The following is an 18217-nucleotide window of genomic DNA, read 5'->3' as shown; positions in this document are numbered from 1 at the left end:
AGCCAAACCTACTCTCTCATCTCCCACCCCTCTCTGCCTAATAAATGTAAATTTGTAAAACTTGTCTTAGTTTTCAGGTTTCACACTTGATTCTTCCTCATCACAGGGTAATCACATCATGTTTACAACCTAATAACACATCTCAAAAGCTCAACCATGTGGTTGCACCATGAGGGAGACCTTGATGGTTGCAGTAGGTCAGAGCTAAGTTCCTCCAGCTCAGCACCTCATCTCTGGCCTTGGCCAACAGCAGATATTCAGAGGTGAGATATAAGAACATAGCAGAGCTTCCCTTCCCAAATTGTCTCATCTTTTTCGAATATACTGATACTTTTTGCATTGACACCCACCTGTGACAGTGAGATCCAGAGCTTCATTATGTGGAGAATAAAAAAAAGTACTTTCCTTTGCTCGTAAGTTCCATTTGATGTCTCCTAATTTTGAGGCTATGAAAAACATTCAGTAATCGTCCCCTCTTCAGCGTGACATTCATCCTGCACCTTTCCTCCGTCATCTCCTTTCAAAAGTGACAAATCCTAGTCTATTTTCCATCCTTGGATAAAAGCTGTTCCCTACCTTTGATCATAATTTTCGCCCTTCTCTGTACCTCTTCTGGATATAATGCCTCTTCCTTTTTTGAGATGGGGATGGGGAGGGGAAAACAAGAGCTGCCTGCAGAATTCAAGACATGGGTACCCTATGGATTTATAAAGTGGTAATGAGGGGGTCTTGTTTTATCTTCTTTTTCTGCCTCAGTAATTCATGTGAATACTTTTTGCTTCTTTGACTACTGCTGAGCATTGAGGCTTCGGAGCACACTCAAGTGGGGAACCTTTTCTTTATGACTCGTTTCATGTCTTTTAATGAACTCTCCTAATCCAGAGGAAAAAGACACCGTTCCTACCTATCCACACCTGGAACAGCGCCCAAGGTGCCTGTCTGGAAGGAGTGGGAGGATATCAGTGCTCTGAGATTTCAGGGAGATAACAGCCTGCACTTCCTTTCAATAGATGTTTTTCAGGCACTTCAACTCCTCACAACAGCTGTGTGAGGTGGGTAAAGCCACTAAATGAATTTCACAGATGGAGAAACTGTCACAAAGCCACGAGCAGACCCTGAAAGTGAGACCAGCCTTTCCTTCCACCAGCTGCCACGAGCGAAACATCTGCTCCAAGGACTGTCCTCACCTGGGACTCCACGGCCACACAGTGCCTTATGTCTCTGCTCCTGCACCTTGCAGCCTCTTTAGCATGCCATGGAAAAACAAGAGTTCCTGCTCCAGTACCCTATCCCATCCCATCCCATCCCATCCCATCCATAACTATTCTTTCAAGCTAGCAAAGTTCCAAGCAAAGTAAGCCACAATGTACTTTTGAACTGTCCTACTTCTCCTCATATTATTTCAGACTGGATCACGTGCAATAAATTGTAGAATCAAAGAATGGTTTGGTTTTGGTGGCGCAGGTGAACTGTGGGCCTGATTCTGGAAGGTGCTTGGTGCTCTCAGGACCTCGATGAAGCTACTTTGGGATTTCACACCATCTGGGCTTTTATTCCTGACTGGTTTTAATGAGAAGGCCTGGATGGTTCATGGAGCTGACAGTGCATTATGAAGCCTTTTAATTGACATCAAGGGCATGTAGTGATAGATCAAAGGACAAGTGTAGTCAGAGGACAAGGAGAATGGCCTTAAGCTGAAGGAGGGAAGATTTAGCTGAGATATTGGGAAGAAATGCTTTGCTTTAAGGGTGGTGAGGCCCTGGCACAGGTTGCCCAGAGAAGCTGTGGCTGCCCCTGGATCCCTGGAAGTGTCCAAGGCCAGGTTGGACAGGGCTTGGAGCAACCTGGAGTAGTGGAAGGGACACCCCATTTACCAACATCAGCAGCAAAATGCATCAGCTAAATGGGCACAGACACTGAGATGTATCCTCAGCTGATCTCCTGCTAGAACAAAACATGCATTGCAAAGAAAACTTCTGAAACTTTGTCTTGAAAAAGATGCTGCTCCATTTTTTCCTGTGGAGAAGAAGCCTAATACTGTCAGCTTGCACTCTGGGGATTTGTCTGCAGTAGTGCCAGATGAGAGAAAAGTGTCACTGCCAGCATATGCTGCCTTGACACATCTGACTGCCTAAAACTGGGAAACAACTCTGTGAGCTCAAGAATTGTAAAAAGAGCACATTAGAGAAGAAAGAGAATACTTCCAATGTGGAGGAGAGTATTTTCTCTTGAGAGTTATGAATTTTTCAGGTAGCTCTGAAACAAAGACATCAGTGCAGACCCTGTCCCACATGGTGCAAGTTTTTCCCTGGGGACCTTACAGCACTCTGATCCCTTTTACTAAAAGACTGAGAGCACTGCATTATATTTTTACATGTAATTTTAAATTTTGCATTTTTTTTTCACAATGAGAATGACAGGTGAACGTTGACTGCCATGGTCCATGCAAGGGATTAATTAGATAAACTTGTGGAAGGTGCCAGATACATAGGGAAGCGCCCAGAAAGCCCCTCTCTGTGTGGGAACAAGCCAAAGGAATCCTATCCACTACAGCAAGTGGGTCATTCCCACAGGGAGAGGGGTCCTGGTAACCAACTGTTTGCTCTGTCTGCTGCTGTCAGTCCCAGAGCTCCCTTTCAAAAGCCTTGACAATACCATTACTGCACAAAATGCAAAATCAAGGGAAAAAGATTCCAGCTACTCATGCTGTTTGTAGATAAATTAAACACAGAAAAGGCTGAGACAGCTGGAAATCTGACAGGAAAACTGGGTTTTCCAGGGAGAACACTAGAGCCAATTTACAGTTAATTACTGTGATTTGGAACAGCTCTGTGAGTAAATACCAGCCTCTGATTGTCCAAGTAAGGAAGATAATTGTTTCCTGAACTGTGTCCATTGTGCACTTAAAACGTTGTCAGCCTGTTCCTTTCTCAAACTCGGAAGAGGTTTGGTTTTTGGTGATGGGAACCTGCCACCCTTCTGATAACAAGCAGTTAAAATCCTACTGCTGAGCATCACACCTGCCATGAAGGCAACTTATTGAGCCACCTCTCCTAATGAGGAGGCTGCTGGACGTGTCTGAGTTCACAGCTGCAAAGCAGCCCTGGCATCACTGGAGAGACAGTTTTTGGGGACAAGGAGGACTGGAAGGCCGCCAGGCACTGCCAGCCCAAAAATGTGCCAAGCACCACATTGTTACAAAGGTCACAGAGAGGGATGTGCAGCAAGAGAGAAGGGATGGCTCTTGGAAAACCCCCCCAGGCTGTGTCATCTATTTCTTTTTTTCCTTTTCAGAGCAACTCGAGGGAAAATGATTTGTAGGGATTGGGATAACATTTGAAAAACGAGTAGAATCATGGAATCATTTATGTTGGAAAAGCCCTCTAAGACCGCCAAGTCCAACCATTCCCCAGCACTGCCAAGGCCACCACTAACCCATGTCCCCAAGTGCCACATCCACATGTCCTTGAAATCTCTCCAGGAAGAGTAAATCTCTGCCCTGGGCAGCCTGTTCCAGTGCTTGACAACGTTTTCAGTAAAGAAACTTTCCTTGATATCCAATCTAAACCTCTCAAGACAACTTGAGGCCATTTCATCTTGTCTTCTGACTTGTTACGTGAGAAAATAGACTGATTGACTTCCCTACCTCCTGTCAGGGAGTTGCAGAGCCAGAAGGTCCCCCCTGAGCCTCCTTTTCTCCAGGCTGAGCCCCCGCAGCTCCCTCAGCTGCTCCTGGTGCTCCAGACCCTTCCTTAATATTGATACATTAATTAAAAGGAAAAAACCAACCAACCAACCAACCAACCAACCCAACTCTCAACATGTTACAGGGTGGTTTCTTAAGGAGAATTAGTGAAATATTGGCTCACCTGAGTCCAGAGCAGGTGCTGAGGCTGACGGAGGAGTTGGGGTCCCCTTGCACAGTGCCATGGTAATAGCAGTGACCCTGACGGCAAAAAACAGAAAACATTTCAATAGTTACAACTGCTCTTCGGCCTCTATTTTTTTAAATGTGTTTCCATCCCTTTTATTTCAAAGGGATTACCAGTTTCAGGCTACAGCATTCAGAATCACAGTGACAGCACCTTCCATGTCCCACAAAATATTCACCACGCTTAACAGGCCAAATTGTGCCTAAATGGAAACCTTGGGTTCTCTGTAAACCCTAAAAGCTTTAAGGTTGCTTTTTTTACTTAAGTTTGGGGTTTTTTTAAGAGGGTCAATGGTGTTTAATTTGTGTGACTGACCACCTTTTTCTGTGTTATATTATTTAAAGCTACAATATGGACTACTTTGTAAAATTATTCAGATGAAAAAATCAGCTGCCACATTTCACTTCTTTCTATAGACATTTTTATTTGAGGCCATTTACACCTACGTATACACTTAGGGGATAAACATGTATAAAGAAAAACATAAAAAGACAATCCCAACCCCATTATTTGAAAAAATTCACAGAGCAAATGAAGGGGAAGGGAAACAGGTTGGAAAGGAAATCTTTTATTGAATTACCCAACCAAGTAGCTGCATGTTATTAAGAAAAACCAAGAATAAGAAGGTCTTCTATTTTGAGAGGCAACTGTCCAATTTAATTTTGTGGCTCAGTTATTGCATTTCTTTAATAATTCGCTGCTTGCAAAAGGCACCCACAACAGAGATAGTTTCTGAGCACATATACACATATCTGTCTGGAATCAAGGCTAATTTTATTGTTGACTAAAGGTTATATTACATTCCCAATTATGTGACTGGCTGGAAAGCAGAGACTGTGTCCCGTCCAGCGTTTCTTTTCTCATGGCTCCTTTGAATGCCACCTGGAAACTGAAAACACTGTTCAAAAGGTTCCTCTCTTATTAGTGCAAAGGAAAGTTATCACTCCTGCTTCAACCTGACAGCCATCTCACTGTGCCTTTTTATTACTCGGTCCATTCACATCCATTCAGCTGCATTAATTAACCTTTTCAGCTTGGGGCCATGGATTTCACTTACAAAGCCTTCTAAAGACCACCTTGATTTCGGCAAAGAAAGCAAAAGCCCCATGAAAATGCTGGGCAAGATGGAGTGACTCAGATATGAATTTTCTGCAAATAAGGTTATACCACGAGAAATGTTTGTTTAGGGCATCTTTATTTCTAGCATGAGCAACTGAACACAGAGCAGCCACATCTGACTTGCTAAATACAAATCTCAATAGTTTTCTCAGTGAAAGAAATGGTAGAAATGGGGTAATAGTGTTTCACTCTTGGGTGTTTTTATCATCAGTCCTCACAAAGAGTCAGTAACATTATTAGTGAGGGTAAAGCCACAGTGGAAGGGAAGGGAGTCATAGACCGAACTTTTGGTGGAGAATCACTTCAGTCACAGTTGCTATAAAGGGGAAAGTTTTCAGTGTGAGTGCACTATTTCACTTTTTTTCAATATTATCAGTTAGAGGCATCCAGTTGATAAGACAGAAGAAAAATCAACGCCCCTCACCTCAGCACTGACTCATACAGTCACCCTGAAACTCGTTAAAACCCAAAAATAAATAGATGTATTCTGCTGTTTAAAGTAAACACGAGGCAGAGGTGCAGTTCAGAGCTCCTGAGAAAGCAATCTTTGGGTTTGGCATCACCAGGGCTGAGCACAGTCCCCAGCGAGATGGGGAGGGTGAGCTGATATCTCTCCTCTCACAGCTGCTGCTGCAGCCCAGCGTCTTTATCAGAGAGCCAGTTATGGCAAAGGTCCTGATTTCTTTTCCTCTCCACATACAACTTGTCATTTTATTAACTCTGAGCTCCTCGTTGTGGCCCATTTCACAGTCTCTCTGAGATCCACAAGCTATGTGATACCGAAGTTCAATATCGAAAATGTAAACTTATCAGACCATGGCCTGCAGTGGGACTGGTAGAAAATTGATTTCTAGCTCAGTAACTCCACTGAATTGCAGGATTATTTTTTTCTTCCTATCAAATCTTTTTTATTCCTGTAAACTAGTATGTGAAACGGATGACCCTCTAAAAATAATTACCAGGGCTGATTTGTCAGACTTGAAACAGAACCTAGCTCTTGCTTGAGATCATTTAATAAATACCAACTTTTGACAAATTTTCAAGTGCTATAAATCAGAAAAACAACCCAAACACTGACTTGTGTGCTAAAGAATCTCCCCAAATGACAGCCCCACAGACCTGGCTTGTTTTGACCTCCAAGCAGAATTTGACTAAGCAACTTTTCAGTGGAAAATCGGATTTAGTTTCTATTCCAGACTGTATTGATGTCCTCAGTGAAGAAAAGATATGAAAATAAAATCACAGAGACTTATCTTTTCTAAACCATATTGCAGCATTTAATGAAAAATGAATTCACTCATCTTTCTCAAAAAAATATCTTTTTAGGCAGCAAAATGCTCTGTCATTGTTAATCAGGACTCACTGCCATTATGCAGAGACTTTGTTAGTAAGGAAAACCTATCATGACCTGTGCACATATTCCTGTAAATGCTGGTAAATCTCTAAAAGACTTGTGTGCTTCATTTATCTCCTTTTACTTCCTTCAGGAGTCTCTACAGCCTTCCTGTTTCTAAAACAAATGGCTATTTTCTACCAAGCTGATTTTGAAGAAGATACGAGCATCCAGCACAATGTAAGTTCTGAAAGCTTTCAAAATGATTGCTTTACCTGGGAGGTCTGGAGCTATAATGAAGATGCTTTTTCAGAAGTAAGATGTTAGGCGTAGAAATAATTCCTTTCACTGATACCAGCAAAGCCCATTATGGATGGGAACACAAAGCACAACGGCTCTGCTGGCAGAGTCAATAAATAAATACCATAATATAAAAAATGTTTTAGAGGACTTAGGCAGATAAAAGATGAGCTTTGTAATTAAAATAGCTTGTTGCATTATTTCTAATTAAGGTGTCCGTGCTGTCAGAGGACAAAAACATTACTGCCTTAAAGGGTTTATTATTTATATAAAGGAGGTTTGAACTATTTATTTCAAAAGGCCACGCTTATATCTTTTTTATGTATGTACATAAATATACACATATATTTATATTATTATATTATTATATATTATTTATACTCACACATATATGTGTACATAATTACACACATACATACATCTGTGGGTATAAATTATGGTATGGTTTATAAAATAAACCCAACCAGACAACCCCTCTCCCAAACCCCAGCCATGGCTTCCCCAGTGAGGAGAGACACTCAAGCCTTCAAACCTCTGACTTGAGCCACTACAGAAATCAGATATTTAAGGTTATTTTCCCAACAGAACCAGAGCTTTCCTCCATAACTTATCAACAATGGCTGCAGTAACTACCAAATTTTTCAGGTATATTTCCAGGAAGCTGGATGAATCTCACAAATTTTAAAAGTCACCCGGTAAAAACCCCACGTCTTGCCTTCAAAGCCTCTCTTTAAAAACTCACTGCAGGATCACAGCAGGTAAAAAGAATCTGAAGGCAACAACAGAAAAAGAGATGACACATCGAGCTGTTTCATCCCAGGGCTCAGATCCTGACGGGGAACGCTTTGGATTTTTTAATGATGAGGCCTCATTCGCCCGCGGAGCACCAACCTTACCGTGTGATTGCGCGTGAGAACCACGTCAGTGCCGTCCTGCAGATAATGGGTCTCTGTGAAGCTGCTGCTCAACAGGCCCCTGGAAAAAAAGAAAAAAACAGAGCACACAGAATATTAAGGCCACACGCCCTCGACTCTGTCCTTTAGAGGTTCTGTTTGAGACAGAGATCAAAGCCGGGCATTAAGGACACGACGGCTACCAGAAGGAGGAAAAGTGGAACGGCAAATATCGAAGCTGCAGGACACGGGCGCTTCCTGTGGTAGTTGTGAAAGGACCACAAGTTTCCAGAGTTTTCTCTTCCAAATAAGGGCTGTGTGCCAGTACATTGCGTTATTGAATCTTCCATGAAATTTTCAACACATTTTACAGTAAATGGGAAATGTGCGAATTTGGAGTATTGTTAAGTGATGGTGGTTTGTTGAAAAGGCAAATGTTTTGCCTGTGTTCCCAATTTTACAACATAATCTGTTGTATTCATCAGCAAGTGACCACCCAAAGACTAATTTAGCTTTTGGTGAAGGAAACAAACTTCTTCCATTGACACTCAAGGGAAAACACGAACATCACAGAAGTCAGGGCACTGGATTTATTCTGATCATCTGAAAAGGATATTCACGAATGGAAATCTAACAAAATGATGTAGCAGGAGATGGTGAGCCCATGTCTGTGATGAGGTATTTTGTTCCCATTCTTTCCACACTCCCCCTCCTGCCTTTGGCAAGGAGATAAAACATTTTGACTTGCAATTGTCATTTCCCAGAAATCTCCAGAGAGGGGCATGTGTGCGACAACTATGAAAATTTCTCTTTTTGTAGTAAACTCATGGAACAGGGAAAGCTGCATCTGCCTTTTTTATTAAAAAAGAAAAAAGTAAGAAAGAAAGAAAAAAAAAAGTCTTGCTATTGATCCGTTTTTCAACTCCTTATCTGAAGAGCATTTCTAACCAAGCCAGAAGAAAGAATCCTCCTTCACATTTACTCCTAACACAGGTCTTGAGCTGTGCTTTTGACAAACGTGTTGGTGAAATGCAAAAGGAAAAATACAGAAGAACCAAAAGATAAATGCCACCATCACTTTCAGAAAAGTGGAGAGTGTGGAGTATTGAAAATCTTTGGCACTGCATTTCCCAATGTTCTCTCTGTTCCGTTTCAAAGGTGTGTTTCTCCCCTGGGTTGATTTGAACAAACCAGGCCCTTTCTCTTATTTAAAGCTGGTTGATGCTGCTCTCTTGCAAATATACTGGTGTGAACCATTTCACAGTCCTGGTCCACGTTTCTTCTGCTTTGTATAAACAATAAAACTAGAATGTAAACAAACATTTAGTTTTCATTCCTCATTAATTTGCAACACATTAGTATCCAATGGCTTGATCACCATCTAGTTATGCAGGGAACTGTACAAACAATTATTAGAGAGAAAAGCTGTCTTTAAAAACCTCTATCTTAAATAGAGGTTTTATCTTAAAAAAGAAAAAATTAATGAAACAAGACCAAAAACTAAAAAGAAAGGGGAAAAAAAAGAAAATAAGAAGAAAGTGGCAAAGTAAAAGATGAAGCCCCAACACAATACACTGAATATTCAAGAACAGATTCTCACTTTAAATTTTAAATTTTTCATGCTCTTGTAAAAAGTCCCTCTATGTTTCCTACTGTCTCATTATCACAAAGAGCAGCTGCTTTCTTAATTATCATTAATATTTATATAACAAAACTGCTAAGTTCTGCACTGAGCAGGCATTAATTACCTTTGCAAAAGCAAGATCCCATTGCTGAAGCCCAGAGAGTTTCGCTGTGTGCTTTTTGGAAGTGGGATTTCATATATAGATGGGGGAGTGATTTTTATTTAATGGGACAAAACACAGGCAAGGGTAACAGATGTAGCATAAGGGCAAAGCGATTGAGCAATCTACGTGCTTTGTGCTCTGCTATTTCCAAGGTGTTTGACAGCAGTGATGATAAAGGTGACCTTTCTGCTGCTGTTCATTCTGCCCTCAGGCACAGATTTAGAAAATACTTGAGAGATCCATAGGTTTTAACACCAGAAGGGAGCGCTGTGATCAACAACTCGACCTGCCCCATTACAGGGGTCACCAGACTCGAATTTATCTTCTGCTACAACGACAGTTCAGCAGCCAGAGCCGTTTTTCTTAACTGTGAAGAGCACTTGCCCAGATCTCCCATGGTAAAGAAACTGTCATGAGCCTGGGAGGTCTTTAATAGTTAACAACCCCAACCTAAAACCGCTGCACTTTGTATCTATTTTAGCTGTGCCAAAATTCAGTTTCCAGCCACTGGATCTCATTCCCTCGCATCAGTGTTTCATTTTGGTTTGAATCTTTCATGGGCAATTCTATTTACTGAAGTGAGGAAGCACAGCAGGTAAACAAACTCCTGGTGTAGCTGCCATCAATCTCCCCATCAGGAGGAAAGTTTGCTATCGACCCTGAAAACACTGGCTGAACGTAAGGATTCACAGTGTGAGCAGTGAAAGACTGGTAAGAGCACCAAGATGATGGAGTTCCACTGCTGGACTCACCTAAGAAAAGAAAAAGTGTGGCCCATTGTCAAAGGGAAAGTTGTGGCTGCCCCATCCCTGGGAGTGTCCAAGGCCAGGTTGGATGGGGCTTGGAGCAACCTGGGCTGGTGGAAGGTGTCCCTGCCCATGGCAGGAGGGTGGGACTGGATGACCTTTAAGGTCCCTTCCAACCCAAACCATTCTGGGATTTTGTGACTTCGAATCACGGAAATTTCAGGTAGCACTGGGAAAACGAGGGAGCTTTTCAGGAGCCTGCACTAAACACTCCTCCAGTTCAGTAACTAAGACATCACTGCTGAGACATCTGCTTTCCTGCCACACGCCGTGCTGGTGCCAGGCTGACAGCAAGCCAGAGAAAAGGTTTTCTCCTCACTGCAGAGGCTGGAGACCTCTATGAGACACATTGCCAGGGAGTCCAACGGCTTCTGGCAGAGAAGGAGGCTGTTATCCCCACTTTCAAAATGTCCAATATCTTAAAAGCTCTACAGCCACACACACAGTGTTAGTACACAGGGACAGCAAGGCTTGTCTTGAAAGGTTACGAAAATCAAGTGTAACAAGCACTCAAATTCCACTACTGAGTGTGCACCACTTCACTTTCCCATTATGGCAATAATGTTTAACATACTAAACAATGAATTCAGTGTATGTATCTATTAGGTAACTTAATTACTCTCCCCCCCCCCAAAGATATGCAGTATAATAGATTGATTTACGTTTCTGGTTTTGACCCAGAGTGAAGGAGATTAATAGAGAAAAGTAAATTAATTTAGATGGCAAGCTACTTAACCTAATTGGATCAATGTAATTCTAAAGAGTAGGGATCAAAATAACATTAATATATCATAGTGCAATTCATCACTATGTCTGGAGTTTCAAATGTTGCCAGCTACAACGCTCAGCAGTACCAGATGATTATCAATATTTTGCCCTGCTTGAAGAGACAGAAACAAATGCTACAGAGAACTGCATCAGCCGCTGGGTACGACTGAAAAAAAAAATCAGATGAAATAACATCACAATAAATAAATAAACCATTTGTTTATGCCCCAAAGATGCAAAAGTGCAATTCTTGAGTAAAACTACTTATGTGCTTAGTCACTATGTTTGTCAGCACCGTGATTTTTTTCACAGTTCACAGAACCAGAGAAAGGTTTGGGTTGGAAGGGACCTTAAAGCTTGTCTTGTTCCAATCCCCTGCCATGGGCAGGGACACCTTTCACCAGACCAGGTTGCTCAGGGCCAAATTTCCCAGAGCCAAATTAATGAGTAGGACCTTTGATGACCCAGAAGGATAAGTTTTATGCCTCCTGATCTATGACAGACACAGCACAGGCTCCCTCATCCTCTGTAAGTCAGTAGAAAGCTCAAATTTCAGATCAGCTGAAACATTTTGAAGTGTCAAACAAGCTTCCAGTAACCTAAGCCTCAGGGAATATCGTGAATGTTATTTAAACTTTTAATCCTCACCTTCCTGCCCCCCTCCCCCCCCCCAAGGTGAAATCTTAAGTGGTTTTTTGGGGAGGGGGGGGAAAACCTCTTGATTTTAAGCACATCAGATTTTTTTACTCTATCCATTTAATGACAGGAATGGTAATTTAACACACTGCCTCTCACTTGCAAATGAGAAAATCAGCCTCTGCTCTCCAGGCACCGATATATTATTTCAAAAGGTTATAATGATATTTCATCACCCAGGGCGAGTCAGACAGACAGTCACAGAAGTTAGAGATGGAAAAAAAAATCTAGTGGATCAAGCAGAGGGCCTCCCTGGAAGCCAAGGATGTTATAGATCAAATCAGGTGCTGTCTCATCGAGCTTCAAATGTCAGGGGTGATGCTGATCCCACCACTTTCAAAAGGAGATTACTTTGCATTCCAACAGATGTTCCTGTAGTGATGCATTTCCCGATATTCAGCCTGTTCTAGTTTTTCCTAGTCCACTTCTTTCATTAGCTAAAACATTTGCTTTCCTTCTTGGTATATATATCATTCAGATAGGTGCAGATTATTATCAAATTCCCCTTTAACCATCCAGGTACCAAGTATAGAATATCAGGCCATAAAAAAAAAAAAATGACAAGAACTGTGCACTTTTTCATGTCAGCTACTCAGGAAAAATCTAAACATCATCCCAGTAGGAGTAGACACTGGGGTTTCCCTCGGTGGTACAGCAGAAAATGTGAGACAAACTTAGGCAGCAAATCTGTTTCTAACAGCACACAGGTTTGGGTTTCAGTCTGTCTTCCAGGATCAAAATTCTTTGGTTGCCCTCCCTGCTCCAGGCCATGCCCCTGCCATGCAGATATAAGGGGAAGGCACCACCACCGTTATCCATCAAAATGGATCTACAAGGATCTCAAAGTGGGACTTCAGTGAGGCTGAAGAGTCACCCAGCAGCTGAGAGTCAACAGCTCTGCTTTAAAGCCACACAGCAGGACGGCTGGATGCTCTGGCACACGTTTCTTCATCACCCTGGCTGCTGTGTGGCTCTCTGTGACACATCCCAGCAGGATTATGCCTTGCTCTAGCATGACATGGAGCATAAAACTTGCCCTTTGCTCCGGCAGGGAATCAGGGCTGGCAGAAGAGACCCGAGTTTTTCCCAGAATAAATCCCTGGTTGTGCTGGCACTGCCTGCTAGTGAGAGAGAGCCAGCAAGGCCCTCTGTGGCACACACCCCAAACCCACCCAGCACTCCCAGGGACGTGGCATCATCTGCCCACTGCTGTCAAGAACTGGGACTTTCACAGCCAAGCAGGAGCTGGACCCAGCTAAAATCCCATACCTGGGATAGAAACACCGTAAGTAGTTTCTAAAAGCAGCACTGTGTTTTCTTTTGGAGCCCATGGAGGTGTAAAGCAGCCTCATATCTGAGCTGGAGCCTTGTTGACTCTGATTCTGAGGTCTGACAGTCACACATGGACATGTGCCACCCCTGGAAGTGTCCAAGGCCAGCTTGGAAGGGGTTTGGAGCAGCCTGGTCAAGTGGAAGTTGTCCCTGTCGATGGCACGGGTGGAATGAGATGATCTTTGAGGCCTCTTCCAACCCAAACCAGTCTGTGATTCCCTGATCCCTGTTCTGGGGCTCAACATCACAGCAATGCACCCTTTGTGTATGTGGTTTCACAGGGTTGTTTTCAATGGTACAGAGAGGGTGCTGTAAACCTTTTGGGCTTTGGAGAGGAATGTCTACTTTCTATGCCCTGAAGTTTGATTTTCTGCTTACCTTTGGCTCTGATTAACAGCTCAGTAAGGTGACACTACTTTAGGAACTGGTGTTTTCAGAAGAACATTAAATATTCTTATGACTTAAACAATGACAGTCAGCTGCTCTGTCTGCTCCGTGGGAGCACTGATCATAACAAGGAACCAGTAGTGCCTGGCTGACTCAGATGTGAGTGTGGTGCCTCCCCTCTCCTCAGGTGTGCTCCTGCAACTCACACAGACATCTGACCTTTACTGGGACTTCTTCTTCTTCTTTGTCCTTCCAAATGATAAAATGCCTGTTTTCTCCCCCACCCCAGTGCTGCCTCACTCTGTTGTACAAACTCTTATTAAAACCCCTCTGGCAAAGCATTTCAAACCCTGCCTGTGTGGAGGAGGTGAGGAGAGTGAAACAGGATGGCATCCAGGCAGTTCTAAAAAATGTCATTGAAGACTGCTGCCTACTGACACCTACTCCATTAATTCTTAAGCATCTCAATTCAGGTCATTCTGACCTTTACACTGGAATTAGTTGTTATTTCTTCAATTGCTGTATTTCTTCCCAGGTACAGAGGAATAAACAAGTCTGTTAAACCTGCTGCCTCTGCAGTGGTGGTCTCAGTGCTCCTGCCCTCACAAAGGTGATATTCACAGAGGTGTTTTTCAATTCTTCCTTCTCATTACAGCGTAAGGAATGAGAGCAGCCCGGGTAATGAGTTTCCCATGCACAGGCACCAATATCATCCTATTCACAAAACCACCTCATATTCTTTTAAACACGCCACATTCTTTCCCCTTGTTTAATTATCTTAAGTGATTTGAAATGCTTTTGGACATTTTCCCATTGAATGTCTCCACTTCATAATATCCTATCTGCTACACTCCAGTGTGCTGCCATAGAGGGACTGCAATGTCATAATTGAAGAACCTGAGAGATTGAAATTTGCAGAGCTTAATTAGCACAACAATTCGGAGGAAAAGATGGGAGCAAAATAAAACTGTAATAGCTGGGAAATCAGCCAAGCATCCAAAGTTTCAATACTAACTCTATGGCTGTAGCCTCTGGCCTATTTCACATGGTCTGTGGATAGAGGATTTGAGTAGATCATACACTGCATTTGCAAAATATGTCTCTGTACTTCTGCAGTCCTTTGGAGGCAGAAATTCATGTAAACCTGTGTCTACTGGAGTCCACGTTAAAATCCCTCTCCTATCCCCTTGCATGGGTGGAATAGTGCTGGGCACAGCAGGAGAAAACTTTGAAAAACACATCCTGCAGCATCCAAAGTGAAATCCACCCTCTGACTTATCTCTGGACAGTGTTTTGGACCACTCTCATCCATAGCTGCTCTCTGATGTGCTGGGAACAGGGAGAGAAGAAGGACAAACACACCTTTTCAAAGCCTGCAAGTGTCCTGCCTTCATAACTCCTCACTACATGCGGTCACAGCACTCAGCAAACCAAAGAATGGTGTAAGCAAACAAATCTGAACAGCTGAGGGAGAAAACCAGCTCCCTGGCTGGCAATCACCGAGTGATTGAGAGCTTTCTTGTTTCCTGACTGCTGGGAAAATAATCCATAAGCTTCACCTCCCCAAACTTCAATGGAAAAAGATTGAAATGAAATGAAGCACGTTGGCGGCCTCCCATGCTGTTCTGGGCTCTCACTGCACACCCTGCTTCCATCACTCATTGTCATGTTTACAATATCATTTACTTGCCAGAACTGTAGCATTTATTTTATCATTCTAACTCCAAACTGTAAATGAAGAGACTACTGCTAACCAGTGTTGCGGTGAGAGCAGGAGGAAGATAAACAACATCTTTTCCAACAAAGGAGATGGGTAAAAATGAGTTCTCTCCATAAAATGGCTTAAACTTGGTCTAGATCTCCAGGTTAGTCATAATGGGGTGGTGTTAGGTAGCCTGCACCTCAGATGGTCATTAAGGTCAGATTTGCTGAGCTGGAAGGGACCCACAAGGATCATCTAATCCATCCCTTAACCCTGCACTGGACCATCCCCAAGAGTCATCACACCCTGTGCCTGAGAGCACCATCCAAACACTCCTGGAGCTCTGGCAGCCTTGGGGCTGTGCCCACTGCCCTGGGGAGCCTGTTCAGTGCCAACCACCCTCTGGGGGAAGAACCTTTTCCTGAGATCCAACCTGAGCCTGCCCTGACACAACTTCAGATCATTCCCTGGGTGCTGTCCCTGGTCCCCTCAGAGTAGAGATCACTGCCTACCCCTCCTCTGTCCCTCCTGAGGAAGCTGGAACTGCAGTGAGGTCTCCCCTCAGTCTCCTCCTCTCCAGCTGAACACACCAAGTGCCCTCAGTGTCCTCACACGGCTTCCCCTCAAGGCTCTTCCCCATCTTCACTGCCCTCTGACTTCTGAGAGCTTTGACAAGAACTGCTCAAGCTCACACACACCTGAAGCCAAACTCAGGGCAGGATTCCTGCCGTCCCATCGGTATTAACCTAAAGATCACCTGATTTTGTTTTTCACTGGCCAACTCTGACATACCAGGGCAGCCTTTGACAGTTTTCAGCGCCTCTCTCAGAACTGTCCTTGTGAGGAATATTTTATATTTCCTCCTTGGAAATATTCTTCTGGCCCTGTGTGGTGGATTAATAGAAATCATGTTACTGGTTCATCTGGGCAGGATGCCATGAAAAGCCAACACTTCAGGAAAGGTTCCTGAACAACACTGGCCACAAATTATTGCCAGTGAAGGAGAGATGATGGTGCTTATTGTCCAACTGATTTTTTGATGGGAAAACACAATTCTGTACATTTAGGCAAACTCTGTAGGCTGCCTGCTTCAGAGATACTTTACTGTGTGATCTACATGAAGTAGTTCTAACTCAGGGCAGTGGAAGTGGCTGTAAAACCCTGAAGCAACATGCCAAAAGTTAAAGCATCCTGCTGGAAATAACCACTGAACTACTCCACCTCTGAACTGTCTACAGCAAAGATCAGACAGCAATGTGCACTGCTGCTCTGCAGGCTGGACCCAGACAAAAAAATGAGTATTCTGATTTGGCTTCGGCTAAACTAAAGACTAACACGGCTCTGGAAGGCTCCCCATCCACAGAGCTGTCCTCAGATGGCAATACTGTGGTTTCTGATGAAAAGCATACTTCCCATTATTATGCTTCCACTAAAACCTGTACAAGACAATCGGAGAGCTTTTCATACCCTTCTGATCTCACGTGCCTAATACAGATGTTGGCAACACAGCCCCACGAAATCAAAGCTGAAAAGATTCACCAGAAAACACTGAGATGTTTCAGAAGCTGAGAAGCACACATATCAACAAGTGGCAGACATGATGTTTTAATGCATTATTTTCCAACATCACGGCCTTTCAGAAAACAAATTCCTTGTAGGCCCTGGAACGTTTCTAGGGAGGTATATTTTTCACTAAATAGCAAGTTGGGAGATACTGGGCTGGAAAGCTGTCAGATTCTATTTGAAATGTCCCATTCAATTAAATATGTCATCTGTAGCTGTGTAAAATTATGCTGCTGAACAGATGTCATTGGGCAAATTGTCTGACTGCACTTTCATCCGAGCATTTTCAGACTAGTACGGAATTCTCTTTAAAACATCCAAGCCAGCCAGTCTTAACATGGAAAATGTATAAAGACACAAACTTAAGCAATTCCAGTGAAAAATCAGAACTTATTAAAACGTAATGAACAAAATGCAAATAGTGCTGTGGGACTACAAAAGGTTATTGCAAGCATCTGCAATACTTTTAGGAAGCCAGGCTCTTCCAGTAATGAAAAGTCACTGAGCCTAAGTTTATTCTTAGGCTCCAACCAACAATTACATCCTCTCTGTACCTTATTCCTTCTTTTGAGTGTGTGCCTGTAGGGTTGCATTTGCATTTTTAATTCAGCTGAAGTTGTCTTGCCATTTCTGCCGATTTGTTGAAACATCAAATAGTATTTTCTTTTTACCAATCCCACAATTTTCTCCTTGCCACAAGCATGAAGCTTCTGCTCTAAGCAGGCTGTACTCATATTTCGCTTGCAGAACACCATGGACTTTTAGAGATATGCCTTCTTTTTACCCTGTCCCTCTCACTAACCCTTTAAAACACTGGATGAAGAGGGCAGAGATGTGTCAGGATATTTTTGTGTTTAAATCTCAAGCCCACAAATCTGCTTTGCATGCTCATATAAAACTGAGTAAGTACAAAAGCCATAAGATGGGCTGCAGTTGACAACCAAAGGTCCACCTAGTCCTCTATTCTGTATCCAACAGTGGCTAATACAAGGGAAATAACTCATGGAGAGGAAAAACATGCTACATCTCCCCAAAACACTGCTCCCACTCTGCCTCCAAACCTTTTATGTGCCAGGGATGAATGTGGAGCGGAGACTGAGATTAAACAAGAGCTCACAAGGGTGTTCCCACTCTCTCCTGATACTCTTCCTTCCCAGTTAAAGCAGTGCCTTCCAAGAAGATCAATTAGTTTGGCAGCACAGCCAGAGTGCAGCTGCAGATCTCAGGCCCCTGCTGAGGCTCAGGGCAGCAATCACAGCGTGCTGTGCTCTGAAGGCTCTTCCCGTGGAGAAGACTTTGATTCCAGTGCCCAGCACAAGTTCAGTGGGACAGAAAAACAGCCAGGAAGATTCCCATTGTCTCAGTAACCTGTATGTTTGTGTTTGGAGGCTGACTGTGAATGCTCGTGTGTTTTTCAAGCCTGTAAGGGTTATTCTTACCTGAGCAAAGCAAAGCTGTATGAGCTCACAGGCTCCTGTTAACGTTATTCCAATCCACTAAAACACAACCTCTCTGGCATTGCTGGCAGCACCATTTCCTACAGGAAGGTGTAACTGCACGTTTTCTGAAGCACTTCTGAAACAAGCACATCATCAGAGA

General features: G+C 43.1%; 1 protein-coding gene across 1 annotated transcript in view; it reads right to left on the bottom strand.

Moving 5' to 3' along the window:
- The window catches only part of ADAM12 (ADAM metallopeptidase domain 12), a 165163-nt gene that overhangs the window by 70959 nt on the left and 75987 nt on the right, over positions 1–18217 (bottom strand). The window contains exons 3-4 of the mRNA XM_027903075.1: positions 7581–7659; positions 3870–3946 (exon numbers count right to left, since the gene is read on the bottom strand). Of these exons, the coding sequence (XP_027758876.1) occupies positions 3870–3946; positions 7581–7659 (156 nt within the window). The remainder of the gene's footprint in view (positions 1–3869; positions 3947–7580; positions 7660–18217) is intronic.

The sequence above is a fragment of the Empidonax traillii genome, unplaced genomic scaffold (genome assembly GCF_003031625.1).
Source record: "Empidonax traillii isolate 1590-97213 ecotype Southwest subspecies unplaced genomic scaffold, ASM303162v1 scaffold929:size235512, whole genome shotgun sequence".
Lineage (NCBI taxonomy): Eukaryota > Metazoa > Chordata > Aves > Passeriformes > Tyrannidae > Empidonax > Empidonax traillii.
Note: the sequence above shows the minus strand (reverse complement) of the source record. Positions and strands in the feature narration are given on the sequence as shown.